The following is an 18,181-nucleotide window of genomic DNA, read 5'->3' as shown; positions in this document are numbered from 1 at the left end:
GGTATTGTGGAAAAAGGTCTTCGTTCTTCATTTTGTTTGTGCAATGAATCATGAACGTGCACATAGTTTGTATTTGATAATTGCCAACAAAATGTAACCTTCGGAATAACGAACCTTCGGAATAACGAACAGCACCCGCAATAATGACCACAGACAGATAAATATGTCCATGATGATCACTCTTGTGCAATGAAGATCTTGCTCTTGGTATTATACTCGATACATAATGTTCATTGTACTGTGTTGTGTGAAAAATTATCATTTTGAAATCTGTAATACATGTACCGCCATCAAGTAGCTTATTTTTTTTTAGCAAGTTTCACATGGGTATTATTATGCAAGAATAATTTTGGTATCTGAAGTATATTTACTCTGAAATACACGTGTACAGGCATCAAGAAACATGTAAATGCTGTTTATTAAAACATTAAAAAGAAATCAACTGACACTTTGGAATTTATGTTCATTTTAATGCAAATTACTTCTGCTTGAATGATAGATCTTGGTATAATGTAAGTCCTTATACACACACTTAAGGAAAACAAATCGTCATTTTTGTGATTATTAGTACTGAGCTCCAAAGAGTAGTGTAACAACACTGTAACAACATCGGTGTTAGATTTAACACCACGGGTGTTAAATCTAACACCGATCAAACTTCAATAAAGGACCACACCCACAGGTGTTAAAAATGCACTGTGATGGTGTTGAAAAGTGTTCACCTGACACTTCATGGTGTTAATTTGACACTCTACCTGGTGTTATTTTGACACTGTACTGGTGTTAATTCAAAAATGACACCACATGGTGTTGATTTGATATTTGCTGGTGTTAATATCAATGGTTTAACACCCGTCCAGCTTCAATAAGGGACCACACCAGCTGGTGTTACTTTGGTGTAAATTTATTTTCACATTTTTTCAAAAATCTAGTATTTTAAAGTAAAATTCTTGATCGTCTTGTTTAAATTAAAAATCAACAAGAAGTGCAGTTACTAAGAAACTCTTCAAAAAACAGTTTAAAATGTGGAAATGACACCCGTAGGTGTTAGTTTAACACCATAAATGAGCACCGAAAATTTAACACCAGCTCGGTGTTCACTTTTTAACACCGGACTTTTTGCAGTGAACAGTGTATCTCATTTGATCAGATTATCAAACACTACAACCCCCCCCCCCCCCCCGATTTGTATCACAATCTAACCACTGAAAAGGTGCTGGTAGTATAGTGTTTTGCAATCAGATCAGTGGAAAAAGAAAATCAATGTTTCATAAAAAGTGTACAATGGGCTGCTCTTCTTGGTTTAGATGAAACCTTGCCCCTCCGACATGAAACAAATAGAACGTTCATGTGATAGAATAAACTTTTTTTTGGCCATTCGTTGCTCGTTGACCCAACCACTAGCACTAGCCCTGACACCCCCCCCCCCCCACACACACACACATACATACACACTAATAATAGAACAATTATCATTCCCATGAAAAATTTTACACATGATAGGAAACGCAGGGGCCGCGGAACGTTTTTGTATTTGTTTGTTTGTTTGTGTGTGTGTGTGTGTGTTGGGGGGGGGGGGTATTCGGCTCAGGGGACAGTAGGCCTACTCGTTGTTGGTTGAATCAATGTTCCCTCTCCTCCTCTCCCCCCCCCCCCCCCACCCGCCAATGTTGGTTTTCTTGCGCTTTTCCGATGTTTTATCTGTTCAGTGGGGTTTTAAGAAGCTAAAAATCAGTGTGTGAGGAGGGGTTCCGCGGTCCCTGAAAAACGTTGATTGTTTGGAATCTGGGCACAAAGAGCAACGGATATATGACATTTTATTGTAGTCACAGAATAAGAACACATTAATAAAAAGTCACCTCTGAAGTTGGTATATAGTTGCCGAGAATGTGTTTTTTTTTTATATAATATTTTATACAAGACCTGGATACAATAGGGGAAAAGAAATTACAGGACTTTCAAAACTAGTCTCTAAGAAGGAAATATTTCAGAGGTAGACTGACAGACGAAAGCACATTGTAGATCACTTCTTCGTGGCTCTTTTGAAGTATCGTTTGGTCGAGACGCTTCCTTTAGTCAGCGTGAGGACTAGGAACTCGCCGTCCAGTTCTCTCCTCTCCGTCGGGTCTTTGTCATCGCTCACCGGCCGCGTCACCAGAGCCGTTCCCTCCCATCTGGTGTTGGAAGAAAAATAAAACAAAACAACGCACATAAAAACAGCTACAACCGGAAAAAGAACAGGATGACGATACTGGCTACTGTATAATGATGATGGTAATGATGATAGTATTATTGATAATGATTATAATAACGATAATTATAATGATAGTGCCTACCGATATAGTAATAGCAATGATGATATCGATAATCACATACGAAACATATCATGTGTGATTCCGGCGTGATTGCAGCAGAATCGCACAAAAAGAGAACATGCACAAAAGACGACAGGACAAACTAGTAAAAGTCGTTCAATGGGAGCTGTACAAAACAACAAAAAACATGAAATAGCATGTGAGAGCAAAATGATACGAACATGAACTACAGATAGTGTCCGAAAATGACTACCGGTAGGTGAAAAATGCTGTGCGATCTTTATGAGGTCCAAAATGACAATGTCATCCAGCATAGGCCGCCCGGACATCATCATCGTAAAAGGGGGTCGGAAGATGTGTAAGAACGTCGATGTCACTGTATCTTGTGACAACACAGCAGCCAAGAAGGAGAAGGAAAAGATACAGAAAAGTACCGGGACCTTGCCAGGGAACTTCGCCGCCTGTGGATGAATGAAGGTAGTCCCTGTTGAAGTAGATAGGAGCACTTATACAACACCAGGGCCATTAAGACACTGCTTGGATGATCTGGGTGTGGCCTACCGAGTGCAGACAATTCAAAAAGCAGCATTACTTATAGGACGATGAGAATCGTTAGTAACGAAGTAAAGAAGTCCGAGGTTCCAGAATGGAACTTGACATGATGTTGACCTGCAAGAGACATCTTGTGATGATGAAGATGATACTGATAATTAGGCCTATACCAATATTTGATGTCATCATCATCATAACCGGATGGGATGAGAAGGAAAAATAAAGTCAATGATAATGGATCTATACATCGATATAAAAGGAAAATTCCATAACTATATCCAAGTTGACAGGAAAATTGTGGTCGAATGGAACATTGACATTAGGTGGTATTAACTGCACGATTTTATTTTCTATTTCCGCTTTAAAACTTTTCAAGATTCAATAACATTGGTAACAATAACCTGACGCGTCGTGATACTGGAATAAGGAAATATATTTTTAATCCCCTAACAAATCTCCTTTGGTGCGCTTGTGTGGACATAATCATTTTTACCCCAATAAACCTATATATCTTGTTGATACCAAATGCACAAAAAATGTTACAATGACGTATGAGGTAAAGTCATGTAATGTTATGCAACTCACCGTATTTGCATGCGATTTTGATCCGTATAACTGGAAAAAGAACATTCGAAATGTCGCAACTGCTTCAATACTTTCTACTCATCCGATCTCTGGCTTAAACCTATGCTGGAAGTGCTGCTTCGACTAACTTGCACATCTTTGTCGTTTATATCAAACATCATATAAAACAAGAAATAGAAAAAAAAAACCAAAACGTTTATTTCATATAAAAATTACGCGGTTTGCTTGGAGTATCTTTCGTCGCGATAGCATGAAGACTGGACAAAATGAACAACTCATAACAATTTCATGAATTCGAAGTGAACAACTCTCGCTCCTTACTTGGCAATACGTCGAATGGTCATCTTCCGAAAAGAGTGGTAGAACTCGAACTCCTCGCCCACTGTGAAGGTCAGTTCCTGGGTCGCAACGGGCAATCTGTCGAGAGTCAGCAGCCAGAAGAAATTACATCGAGACTGTGATAAATACAGCAAGGGATTCGAATTGTTATAAGATATAGGGATCATATCATTCCAGGGAGGTGTCCCATGGATACTCTCATCATGCTCGTTGTTGTAGCTTCATGATAGTATAACCAAACAGTGCATACAGGGGTCGTGGAATGGTTTTGTTGTTGTTGTTATTGTTCGTTTGTTTGTTTGTTGTTGTTGGTTCTTTTTTATTTTTTTATTTTTTTATTATTATCATTATCTTCTTTTCTTTTCTTTTTTTTTTCTTTTTTTTTTTTTTTTTTGGTCAATGACACCCCTTCCCTTCCACGGGAAGAATCTCCGGACAGAACCCTCGAGACATCATAGATTTTATATGATTTTCTGTTGCCATTATCTATTCGCTTTTTGTTTGTTTGTTTTTTGTTTTGTTTTTGACTTGTTTTGGAGGAGCCAAAAGTGTGCGTGTATGTGTGTGTATGGGGGGTTTCTGGTGACCCTGGAGTACATAACAAAATGAGCAATGCATTGTTCTTGCACTGAGTGAGACTTTATGCATATATACGTAAGAGTTGTCTTTGTTAGGCACGTCTGAGTGATCATGACGTTGTATGTCGAGTTAAGCTTTCTATGGCGGGAAAGACAAACGGAAAATTAGGTCTGCATTATACTTTCTCATTCTGCCGGGCCCTTCTATCATTGTAGATGTGTCCTTCTATTTCCTGCACGGATCTCTCAATATTTTCTCTACTTGTGTAATGATTGTTTGCCTGACTAACAAGTTATTAAATTGTTACCGTCTCCGCACTAATTATATGCCTTGTCAATGAAGTGATTTAAGTCTGTCGACGAGCTTTGAATTTGCAATGGATGTAAGCCCACTGAAAAAAAAAAATGAAGTAGATTGCCTAATTTAATTTCTCCAGTGGAAGTAGTGATGAACTTTCCATGGTAATGTCCCCAGTTCATGTCGCTATCAATTTCGTAATCATTCTTTTATTTTGTTTTTCTCTTATGACATGCAAAGATGCTTAAAAATGACATGCAAAGTTACGTATAAGCCTATATACTAAAGTCAAATGTGGGTTATTTAACCGTGTTTTTGGGGGGTTCGTATTTTCTTTTCAAAGTAACCTATTCCCCGTCTTATCGACATATCTGTTTGCATGAGCCATGTGCCCGTACTTTGCTCTTAGTTCACCTTTATTCCTTTTACTTCATGAGAGAAGTAAGGCCAGAAGCAATAGCTAAATCAAAACTATTATCTTCCAATTAAATACACAGTAACAAAAGGGCACCCTGTGCATACATGCACACTCCGCTATAAAATAAACACAACTCACGAACGCCCTACAACTATGTAACCCCAACTCACAAACTCCAACGACGTACGTCGTATGTGCATGTGCACAATCTATATGTACATGTTGGCCTATGTGAAGAGTTTGCTAGCAAAACGAGCTAACTCCATTCTTGTTGATTTGAGATATTTGCAATTAAACCTGCTTAAAGACAAAGATAATAATGTGAAAATATGATATCTTTGATCATGTCGACAAGAACATTGTCGACAAGAACATTGTTGTAATGTTACAAGTGATATATCACTGGAAAGGTTCTATCTTGCTTAGGACTTACCTGGTACTTTAAGATGTAAGAAAATGGCGCTTAACCCGTTATAAAACTCATATATATATATATATATATATATATATATTATATACTGTATATAAAGTAACAATCACGAAAGAATGTCATTCTTACGTCTGACTACGGGCAAATAAAAATAATGGCAGATAAATTATGAACCTTACATGACTTTAAGCTTGAAGTTGTTGCCGTCTTGTTCGATGTCCTGATACATGGAGGCATTCTTGATCACTTTTCTCATGACGAAGTTGACCCCGACCTCCTGTAGGTATTTATCGAAATTTTCGTCATTCCGCTCCAATTTCCAGTAGCCGGTGAAGTTGGGTACTTGCGTCTCGCCTTCAGCGGCCATGACGGCCCCGCCACTGGTGAAGATTATACCAAAGAACTGCGGGGAATACAACCTGAAGTGCCAAGTGAGATGTAGTTAAGCAGTACGGAGAGAGACGTTACTCCCTGTTGTGCATATTATTGATAATGGAGGGTGCGTTTACTCGTGGTGTTCACATGTTGGTCTACTATTAAAGTTTGTGTAAACACCTTTTGTGAGAGTTCGCTTTTCCCGTGACGCTCTCAATCTTGGTGCGCTAAATGGTGAACATAACAGGGTCATCAAAGGGTTATGTCCAATGATTCAAACTCGACGGTCGAAAGATTTCCAGACCAGATGTTCGATTTCCTGTACCTCTCATTCATTGCGAATTCCATGTGTTCAGTTTTGTTGGCATCCAACGGACAAAGTTATTGTAATTCGTGGAGTAACTAACAAACTGTATGCACAGTTTTCTGAGATTCGTTCGTGGGTGTCTGAAGGTCGCACAGCCTTTTGTGTCCTCAAGCGTGGAAAGCATTGTCATTGGATTCGTTATTTGCAAGGCAGCGCCACAAAGTATACGATAGCCTGGATTATGCTTTCAGCAGTGGTGACGAATGCTGTGCATTAGAAGCGTATTACTTATCATCAGGTATGGGAAGACCTAATACTAGTATAGGTTTCCCCGGTCAATTTCATACTTTTGTCACTGAAATTCATTAATGTGCATTCAAATTCACGCAGCGCACGCACGCGAAAATATTGGGGCATTCAAATTCAGAATCCGAGCGATCAATTTCATTTACGAGCGTTCTATTTCGTTTTCGTGAAATCAAATTCACGATTGGGCATTCAATTTCAGAATGCGAGCACTGACTTTCCTACTCGTGCATTCAAATTCATGCGATAGTCACGTGATAGTCCCAATGAGCTTGTTTGGAGCGTTCAAATTCATTTTTAGGCGATCAAGTTCCTACTTCGTGCAATCAATTTAACGAGGAAAAAGGAGGAGACTTTTAAGAAAGGAAAAAGGGCCAACACAACCAATGAATGCTTGCATATATTGTAATTAGGATTGTTTACATGTGCTACATTGTTCTCTGTTCATGTATTCTTTGTTTTTCATCTCAATAAATTTCAAATTGCAATGTCCAATCAGCAGTGCATCCAAACAACACAACGACTAGTAATCATATTTCTTGATGATATTGCATGCTGACAACGCCCCAACACCAACCACATAATGGCAATTCATCAATTTGTGACAAACTGACACACAATGATCTCATAATTATAGTCCCGCAAAATTAGATCAATAAGACAGCAATACACAACAAACAACACGTATAAAATGCTCATGTATCAGTTTCAATATAGTCGAAATTGTGGGGTTTTTTTTCCTCGAAAGTGTCAACCAACCCTCCGTATTATGCTCGTCTGTAGGCCTATACAGTGCCTAATTTTTGTTTGTTTGTTTCATTTTCTATCAGAGAAGATGGCTGGATAACCCATATTCAGCTGCAAAAGCTGGTCTTCCATTTGGGGTCCAGTTAAATGTTTTGCTCTTTGCGATGAATACATGAAGTGGGATCTTTTACGTGCATGAGTTGTGACTCTTTTACACGCGGGACCTCCATTTTATGTCCAATCCAAGGGGCATGTGCCTGTATATCCCTATTTGCTGAGCGCGAGTTCAAATTGTCAATTAACAGGTGGACCTCTATACTGCAAAATAAATAATCATCATAAATCCCAATATATTCAAAGCCAAGTGAGAAACACATGCATACACGGCCCCAAACTAACTAAATTCAGGACTTCTTTCAAATTGAATGCAGTTATTTGGAACATGGTTGCCTATTCACGAATTTGAATGACCGACGAGATTCCGTCGCCAGCTTGACATAAATTTGAATGCTCATTGATGAAATGCGTGCTCCTCTCTTAAATTTGAATGCTCCGATAGTGAATTTGAATGTTCCGATAGTGAATTTGAATGCTCCGATAGTGAATTTGAATGCTCGGATAGTGAATTCGAATGACCGGATTTTGAATTTGATTGCTGATTCAGTATTGTGAGCGTGGAATGCGTGAAATCGAATGCTCAGAATAGGAACTTGAATGACAAATGTATGAAATTGACCGGGAAAACCTATATTTCAGTTCCCCTGATCTTTACGGCTGGATCATGGTGTTGATGCAACGACAAGTTATGAAACGCGCGGTATACATGTTGAAGTGATTGGCGTCATTGCTGATTTCTTCTCCCCCTTCCCTCTACAAGCCCTCCTCACAATTTTTGATACTTTAACAAAGTATTATCGAGCCCGATGTATTTCAAAAATCAGTCTGGCTCCTAATGGACTATCAAAGTAATAAGTTGCGGACTCGCCTGCCTTCAAACACTGCCACTGTCCACAATGTAAATGCCGTTCAAAATTTCTCCGGGAGCTGCTGATGTCTGCACGGCGCCATCTACGATCATAGTATGGTACAGTGTCCAGGATTGAAGGCCTTGGATTCCGCGATGCTCCAATGAGATTGCCACCAGAATGCGGGACAGAACGGCAATTAACTCAACCAGGGAGGTGACGTATGTAATGTTAGTTGCCCCCATGCTTGTTCACGATATTGTATGCGGGCAAATTATTATATCTAAGGTAGATATTTCCCGTATTTCATACGAACAAGCATGCAGGGGGTAACGATTTTGTCACTTAGTGATGACATTATCTCGGAATACGGGAAATATTCATGCAGGGTGGATTTATGTAGGGCATACGCACAAATAACAAAAACGCAAAATATAAGAACAACAACAACAGCGCCATGAAATACAAGCAATATGCAGTGGATGGTTGACCAATGAAATGACAGAATAAGTATTATACACTGTAAAAACATCCGTGTTAGATTTAACACCATGGGTGTTATATCTAACACCGATCAAACTTCAATAGAGGACCACACCCACAGGTGTAGAAAATGCACTGTGATGGTGTTGAAAAGTGTTCACCTGAAACTTCGTGGTGTTAATTTGACACTGTACCTGGTGTTATTTTGACACTGTACTGGTGTTAATTAAAAAATGACACCACATGGTGTTGATTTGATATTTGTTGGTGTTAATATCAATGGTTTAACACCCGTCCAGCTTCAATAAGAGACCACACCAGCTGGTGTTACTGTGGTGTAAATTTATTTTCACATTTTTTCAAAAATCTAGTATTTTAATGTAAAATTCTTGATCGTCTTGTTTAAATTAAAAATCAACAAGAAGTGCAGTTACTAAGAAACTCTTCAAAAAACAGTTTTATATTTGGAAATGACACCCGGAGGTGTTAATTTAACACCATAAATGAGCACCGAAAATTTAACACCAGCTCGGTGTTCACTATTTAACACCCGACTTTTTGCAGTGTATGATCACTGTAAAATTATCATTAAAATTGAGTTGCTGTCTGGCGCCATCTCTATATACTGTATAGTCTTGGTAGATCCAACAGACCACATAAAGGGACCGGAGGTCCGATAGACAGAAGATTTCATAAAATTTCTGAAATAGAGTATCTTACTTAATATACAAGAAAGCACACAAGCACACACACACACACACACACACACACACTCATATATAGGCCTATACAGTGTATGTGGGTAAAAAAAAGACTCGGAGACATTTTTCCACCAATAAATTACCTTCATTTCTGGCTAGTTTCCTTCTTTTTGCGTGAGTACTTACACGTATCGGTTAATCAATGCTGTTATACGGCTCTGGGCAGAACTACTAAGTCTCACGCTTAATACGGGCATGAGTCTCACTCCCCAGCAACCCATCTCACGCTCACTAGCCCAGCAATCATTTTCTCACGCCTCCCAGAGAGAAAAAAAAAACTTGAAATGAAAGCAAAAAAAAAAAAAAAAACCCAAACAAACAAAAAAACCGCTTCAGGTAGATTGATTGGAAGGCCGTTAACTGAACCGAGTTATTTATAGCTACTTTCCTTATTCTTTTTTGTTGACTATGCAGAATTCCAATAACATGGCTGTATCTTACAGCTATTTTACTTTCCAAATAAGTAATCCAAAGACCCTCTAAAAAATTCTATCATCTATTAAGTCATGCCAGTCATAAAATTCTAGACTCATTTACCCTTGACCAAAATTTAGGCAAAAAAATGCTCAAAATGATGTCTTGCAGGACCATAAAAATCTTTCATAACGAATATAAATTATGAGAATTATGCAAGTAAAATTGTAGTTCGCCAAACTGCGCAATTTCTAATTCCAATACCAATACCCCCTAACCCCCGTAAATCAAGCAGATAGGCACAGCTTTATGTCGAAGACAAACTCCCATAGAAATAGAAATGAGACGTGAGAGTAGCTCTATTACTAACCGACAGTCTGAAGTTATGACTATTAATCCCAAATTACTTGTTTGCTTGTTTTGTTTTTGCTTTTTTTTTGTCAGTACATAGAAGGCAGTTAGGTTGTACACCAGGACTTCACGTTTGAAGTGAACAACCATTACGATATTGTTGATTTTCTACCACCATAGAACACAAAAGATAAATGATACTCCAGCACTGCACTACAATGTGCCAGGCTTAAAGGCTGGCATTCTCTTCAATAGAAATTGAAGGTAAGTATAAAGCAAGTCTCAGTAGATGATGTCTGCTTTTCTCCTTTTGCGGGCGCCAAAGTTTCTTGACACTCTGGTGAGCGTTTTATACACGTGGCTCATAATTAATCATCGTCGCGTTTGCCACATAGGAGCCCGATGCAACAGCCAACATTATACCAAGAAGGTATACGAGTTCTCTGTTACCAGGCACCCGGTTGTGTTCCTACAACAAAAGTTCATGGTGCTTGAGTTGGAAATAAGTATTTCAAGTGAGCAGCATAATAAGATGGGGGAATTCTTGGCAATGAGTGTATGAACTTATACGTTTACCTGTTTACAAGGCCAATGAACTCCTTTTCAACCATGATAATGTGTACCCATACTCTCCGTAAAATTTATATTTCACTGCAGTTGAAACTGTGTGACTTTGGAATGATCCCTTTCTCTTCGCATCGAGACGTTTCTGGAGGATCCTCAAAGAAGTATACGAATTTTAAAAAAAAAAATGTTGAAAACATGCAGCCACTTTAGTCGGTAGGATATACATGATTCGTGATTTTGTTATAGTCCATTCTTTCCATTTCATCGGTTACCTTCAATTTTTGGGAAGATATTTTGAAATTAGTTAAAAGTATCGTCATAATGATTTGATATTATTAATTAGTGATTATTTGTAGAAAGATATGGGTCATGTGGTTTAAGAGCGATGGTCAAAGGTCAAGCGAAAATGCTCAAAATCATTTTGCTGTCTGAGATAAATTTAGTCATGTTAAAGGAAATTTGGTCGAGGAATGTATGAACTTAAACATGATAATGTATTATGAGTTGTGCTATCAAACTTCCAAATTAATAGAAATTATATCAGTTTATGTTTTCTTTTATTGATAATGTGAAACTGTCGTCTTACAGAAGATGTTTTGTGGTTTTATTGGAAGAATAATGGCGGAGGCATATCTATCGCAACATCATTTTTTTGTTCTGTTTGTTTTTAAAGGTGTGCAATACACTGTATAACTGTATGAATTTTGTGTAATAATGTAATTCCTCTCATAGTCATACGTGTATGCTCAATGATTTGTAATCGTATGAAAGTCTAGATTTGTTTGTACATTTTTAACGAATAAAAGAATTAAGTTAATATGATTTTTCCTTGTTTTCAATGTCACCTGTGTCCTCATTTCGTTATTTCATGTTCATATTTCTAAATCATTACTTTGTATTTAGTTTCCTTACTTCTGTTACGGTATAGGCCTCAGATCTCTTGCACGATCATTTATTAAATAGTCTGCAGTTTATATGTAACTGTACGATTTTAAATGTTGACGTATTATTTGTAAAATTATATGCAATTTAGTCACTGGGCAATGATGTATAACATTCATTGATGAACCCTTCAATGAAAAAGAAATAAAGTATTTTTTCTCTCCATTTAGAGAAAATGGTCGGGACAGTTTTAACAAAAGACGGTCTACAGTTCTACATTTTTCCACTTGGATCTTGTGTAAGATGGACAGGCTATACAGACTACTCATGTAGTTAATCAACAAAAACAAAACAAAACAAAACAAGATTTTGTTTGAAACAAAGACGAAAAACTGCCACACTCCGATACGTGATTGCCAGAATATTTCATATAGCTATAGGATTACAATCATTTTGTTGCAAATTCATATCTGTATCTTTATGTAACGGAGACATGTAACGTATATCATTGCTAACTCAATGACACACATCTTTCTATTTTTTGTTTCTATTTTCCTGTCCATTTACTTTCACTGATTGTCACTTTGTTTGTTTGTTTGTTTGTTTGTTCGTTTTTTTCGTTTTATCCCGCCATGGCAATCTATACGAACTGAGCACATCCACGTATCAGCGGAGCACGAAAAACTGTGACTTCTGCTGCCGCGTTTCCGACATTACGACATAGCTTTGCTTTTCTATCAAATGCAATGTTATAGATTGTAACATTATACTGTTTCAAATTTGTTTCGAATTGTAAATTGTATTCTAATATTTTTATGTAATACAGGGCTCTCTTGTAAAGCAGTTTTATGTAATGAAGAGACTACCCTGTATAAAGAAGACAGAATAAATAAATAGATAAATAAATAAACGTGGGTTTGCAACTGCGACTTGGGTGAGAGTAACTGTTGTAGCCAATGAGCTATGCGCATATTTTCAATTGGGTGGTTTTTTTTTTTTTTTTTTGCTAAATGTTTATTTCAACAATAAATGGAAATAAACACACACACACAAACATATATATATATATATATATATATATGAAATATATATAATGAGCTCTATGCAAACAGTAAAAAGAAATGTATAGCTTTGAGTGTTGTCTCCTAATGAAACTAAGAACTTTATAAATCGTTGTGCTTTGTTATTTTTATCTCAAAACTGATTCTTTGCATACAATTATTCTCTCCCCCCCCCCCCCCAAAGAAGAAGAAGAAGAAGAAGAAGGAGAAGAAAGAATAAGGTTGGTCAATATTCAGATTTCACACTTGTGGTTTAATAACATAATAAATCAGAGTTTTACAACAAGTCGTTTAATTTGGAAAAAAAAAACTTAAAAAGAGCCATGATTCACATACATTGCAATAAATCATTATAGTCTACATGGGTCACGTCCAATGTCTGATGATGTCATTACGTAAGTTCGCGTTGCCTGAGTAAGCGGGATCAGACTGATGTGCTGGAATACTGAAACAGTGCCTCCTATACGTGTAAATCTCAACTTCAATTGCACTTAATTTCTGGGCACTCTAAATAGAGACATCCACTATGTAATTTCCAACATCTCTAAGAGAATAATCATTAAAAAATGTATATAATACATGTTATTTGTATGCAATGACGTTGTGTGCATCTCGCTTGAGCTGATCGAAAATCATAGTACGTATTTCATTTTGCTATGGCGCCACACTAAAGAGCAGTTCCAATTCAGTGAGAAGTGCAGGCTTTAATGGTAGAGGGCGCTCCGGTTGATTCCTCACGCTTTGATGAAGTGTCTCTTAGCAACGGTGTCTCCCTTCTGCTGAGTGATAGTCATGTGATCAGCATCTTCGAGCTCCCTGGTGGCCAATACTCCTTCCGGGTTAGTCATATTCCTGATGAAAAAAAAAACAACCCAAAAAACAAAAACAAAAAACAAAAACAAAAACAAAATCATTGAGAGTATTATCATAAGAAGAATCTATACATTACGTCAGAATTCAATTCAATTACACTGTATTTCCATCCATCGAAAGGTACTAAGATAATAATTCAAGGTATGCAAAGTATATCATACATAATACAAAGTATGCATAGATACAAAGGAGGAGTGGATCGTAGCGAGAAAGAGATCAGTCCTTCTTCAGCAGGGAAGGGCATTGATATTGAATAAATCAGATACTTAAGTGAAATCGAAGGTTAAAGAAATAGAATTAACAAAACTGCAAACATTATGTTTGAGACTGTGTGCTCAAATTTATAAATGGTATATTTGCCAGCCACACCGTAAATGAAATGCCCCTGATGCCCCTGATGTGTCACTTTTTGAAAAGAAATGGATCTGTGAGGATCTGTCTCAGAGCAAATCAAAGTGCTATTCTTGCAACCCATGCGACTCAATCCGGTTTGTACATACATTTCATTATCCGGTTATCGCAAGTGAAAAAGCGATCCTCTGAATACACGTTCCTACAGTGTGTACAATCACATCTTGTTGAAGACGGTGTTTCGTATAACACTACACTCATCAAATTCAGTATTGGAGGACACACACCCAGCATTGATTCGTAATGCATGCCTTCAGAGCATAGCATGTTCTACCTCTGGTAGAGCAGTGGCAACACTGCAGAGACAACCCTGAATAAAGAAGATCATAATGATGATGGGCCTACTAATTATCATTAGCATTGGTTCTTATACAATATGCTCATGTCGTCAGTAGGCCTTTACCCAACCGTTAATTTCCGCTGCATTTGCACTCGTGTGAGCTTGAATGACGTTTGATAGGCAATGAGAGGGATATGTCCTTTTCATTGTGATTTCATTTGAATACATAATTTGTGTGTGTGTGTTTGTGTGTGTGTGTGTGTGTGTGTGTGTGTGTGTGTGTGTGTGTGTGTGTGTAAGTCAATGGGAGACAAGTGATGTAACGAAAACATCATCCTATCCTATCTTGTGTACAGAATTATGATCAAAATATCACTGGCAGAGGATAAAAGGTGAAAAAACCCTCAGATGAAGTATGAAATTATTTCGTAACTGACTAAGATGATAATCGGCAATGAAGCCTCTACCGTTTTGTCTGTCTTGTTCTGGGAGGGAATTTTTGGGGGAAATGACAAATTGGTGATTGCACGTGGCCACTAAAACGCTTATGGGCAAGCTTATGGTCACTGAACCGATGGCTGTTAAGTTCCCTCTGAAGTGCTATAAGGTAATGAGGATGATGCGTCTTGCCAATGACGCAACCTCTGGTATGCCAGGGAACCACGAGATGGAGAGTCAGGAACAAGTGTTCCATTGAAGAGACTCGTTATTTTCAATCAATATCATCGTGAAATTTTTCCTTTTAAATCTTCATGATGGAAAGACACCACAAGCAGTTATGACGGTTTTGGTCAGTTTATAAATTAAGCACGGGTGTCGGGCGACTAGATCCGCCGCTTACCAGCAAGTATTTTAATAACTAATTTAGTGTCCTCTTTTTGTGGGGTCCTGGTGCACTGTAATAACGTAAGGCAATGACACGTCATAAACACATTAAAATCTAGAGATCTGTGAGAAAATAAGAATGTTCAAAGACCGCCCATGGACAATATTGTGCTGTGTTTGTTGTAGGCAAATATTTGACAGTGTGCCTACACAGAGGTACGTTTTCAAAGGACAAAATGCACCCAAGAAAGTGGGGATGGTGGGGCGTTTTGTAATGCCATGCACGTATCAGTGGTGATTGGTGGTGGCATAATAGTGATCAGATGCTGTAGAAGTAGCGGTAGTGGTGAGAATGTTATGGTGTTGTACATCAGTTGCTCAACCCGTAAACAGGAGAGGCTGGGTTTGAACCACTCCTTACGCGTATGTTTATTTTGACCTATACCATTGTATACACGTAGGTGTACGAAGAGGGTATACTTGTAGTTTACATCCATTCATAATTATATCATGACAGTGTAGAGTTAATAGGGCCCTCTGTGTGGAACAGTGCTAATATACCAAAGATACGCTATACCAGTTAATTAGTAGTATAGCCTTCCTGATTATTAGTAGCCTGCAAGTCTTTTTATGCTTCGCACCTGTTTTCTCAAACGTTGATCACAAACCCGAAACATTTTAGGACGAAAATAGCAATTTTTCCCTTGTAAATTAAGGTTTACTTACTTGATGACAAGTTTTTGGCCCTCCCAGACCGCCCGCATGGTTTCCTCCTTGCCCGAGATAACGTTGGTAAACTGGAAATCCTGGCCCACAGTGAACTTGAGCGTTGTGGTCTTCAACGTGGTCTTGTTGGTGACGACAAACTCGTCGCCGTTCTGGGTGATCTCCTGCTGAGGGGACATTGATGTGATGGCCTTTCGCTTCAAGACACCTAGTCCTAGCTTCTGCAGCAGAGTATCGAATCCTTCGTCCTTGCTGTGTTTCCACTTTCCGCTGAAATTTACCGTCGCCATCTTTCGCTAATCTTGTAGTTGTACAGCGAGGATACTGTATGAATATTATTGGAGGGGAGGGGCTGATGATAATATGTCAAATGACCGATCAAAATGTGGACGTAGATCTGCAGTAAGTTGTTTCCTTCGTAACCATATAGACGGTCGCTTTATAATACACGGTATGACAGCGGAGTATTATAGCTGGTGAGGACAGATGAAGCAGCAAGCCTGGGGGAATGGGAGACGTCAAAATAGTCCTATTGTAATTATGGTAATTTTCGACTTTTAAATCACAAGACGCAGTGGTCAAAATGTAGATACGTTATGTCTCTAGCAGTATGGACTGATTTACTTTCTCAGCAGCATGCATCGATGGTCCAATTAAAGCCCGAGGCTGTTTTAGTTGACGCAGGGAGGCAGAGCTTGACACACACGAGCCGCACGATGACTTGCTCCTATATGTGCTTCCACAATCGCCATCGAATATTATACTCAAGGACAGTAAAATACCCAAGCATTTTATACTGACAGCATGTACAGCGTAGGGTGCTCTTATGTGGAGTGCACACAATGCATGCTTCTTTGACAAAAGCAGCCAAGCGCGTAACACATTACATGTCTATTTGTCCTTGTCAAATACCCTTTTGTGTTTACCAGGGTACTCTTACGCAAGCTACAAGCTCATCATGGTATAAAAGTACAGTATTGATTGTTATTGCTGAGTACAGTAAGCCTACTTCATCGACGCACAAGCCGACTTCAAAAAAAAAAAAAAAAAACGACTGCATAACAGTCGACTGTGATGCATCCGCTTCTCATGCAGTCATTATGTTCCGATAAAATTCACTAATCTTGACCACTGACCAAGGGTCTGCCTGTGACCCTCTCTGCACAAAGGAAATATTTTCCACTCTATTTCTATCCATTACACAGTAACATTATAACTGGACTTACCATGAGGAATTATTGGCCAAAATGACATCTTGGCCCTGTTTCATAAAGAGTTACGATTGATCTTACGCTCAATCTTTATGAAACAGGCCCCTGTACTATATGTTTGCGTTCGAAGACCTTGAACTATAACATTTCATCCCGTTATTTCGGATAACGAATTTCATATCCATTTCTCAAAGTAGTAAATTTCCTTCATGTGCCTATATGACGTCATTACGTGCTGGTAAGTAAATCAGAGAAATGGTATAAAAGGTTCCTCTGAAACTTAATGCATTGTATGTAACAACATAATAACAGGTGGTATTTATCAATACCATCTATCCCTGCAGTATGAAATGAATAAAACAAAACAAATGTATGCATACAACAAATGATCACAAAGGCCATTACAAAAAGTCATAATTAAGTAATGAAACTTTGAAGTTTTTAAAGTTTTGATGAAATAGTCTTCAGTTTCTGAAGTATTCATACAAAGTAAGTAAATCATATTTTCTGGCTGATAATCGACAGCAAGCTCATTGTGATACCAGTAGTCATCCGCTGTCATGTTATTACAAATTTACAATAATTTGAAGCTATGCAGGGTGTATTGTATGTTTGTTTGCCACTTGATTGAATCAAATTAGGAAGACAGTCAAGATTTTTGTATGGGTCAATAAAGAGAGACATCATTGGTATTTTCATCTTATGTGACGGTGAGTACCGTTATCAATAGTGCAAACATGAGGAACTTTACTATAACTCTTAATTTGCCATTAGACTTCAGTTGAACTTCTACCATATTTATTCAAATATGCTCTGTATATTATACTTATCACTTTAGTCAACCTGAGAAATGAGTGGAATTGTCCTTTGATGATTGTGGCTATATAGGACGTAGATGGCTCGATGACCATAGTATTCATTCTCGGAACGTCGTATTTTATGACCCATGCACGTAAACACAGTCACAAGTATCAGTTTATGATTTGATTGCACTGTGATACACCTCTCTTTATCTCACGAGGGAGGGCGACATTGGTTAATGTGTCGATTTTTGCAGTTTTATAGACTAAAAGCTCTCTGTGCTCCGCAAAATGACAATACCCTGCACAGGTGTCGTTCAA

At 38.1% G+C, this 18,181-nt stretch overlaps 1 protein-coding gene across 1 annotated transcript; it reads right to left on the bottom strand.

Moving 5' to 3' along the window:
- Nucleotides 1-1,668: 1,668 nt before the first annotated feature.
- On the bottom strand, nt 1,669-16,667 carry LOC139708196 (uncharacterized). The gene is made up of 5 exons (XM_071620173.1): nt 15,850-16,667; nt 13,473-13,586; nt 5,695-5,946; nt 3,774-3,869; nt 1,669-2,174 (listed from the first exon to the last, which is right to left on the bottom strand). Exons 1-5 carry the CDS (start codon nt 16,137-16,139, stop codon nt 2,024-2,026), a joined length of 903 nt encoding a protein of 300 aa, XP_071476274.1. The 5' UTR covers nt 16,140-16,667; the 3' UTR covers nt 1,669-2,023.
- Nucleotides 16,668-18,181: the final 1,514 nt, after the last annotated feature.

This window comes from Diadema antillarum, unplaced genomic scaffold, assembly GCF_040938485.1.
Source record: "Diadema antillarum isolate AM-2024a unplaced genomic scaffold, OU_Dant_1.0 scf00000036, whole genome shotgun sequence".
Taxonomy (NCBI): Eukaryota; Metazoa; Echinodermata; class Echinoidea; order Diadematoida; family Diadematidae; genus Diadema; species Diadema antillarum.
Note: the sequence above shows the minus strand (reverse complement) of the source record. Positions and strands in the feature narration are given on the sequence as shown.

Coding starts and splice junctions, on each gene's coding strand:
- LOC139708196 (XM_071620173.1), bottom strand. CDS start 16,139: ATGGCGACGGTAAATTTCAGCGGAAAGTGGAAACACAGCAAGGACGAA. Junction 13,587..15,849: donor GGCCAAAAACTTGTCATCAA/GTAAGTAAACCT, acceptor TTTTTTCATCAG/GAATATGACTAACCCGGAAG. Junction 2,175..3,773: donor ACCATTCGACGTATTGCCAA/GTAAGGAGCGAG, acceptor TTCCAACACCAG/ATGGGAGGGAACGGCTCTGG.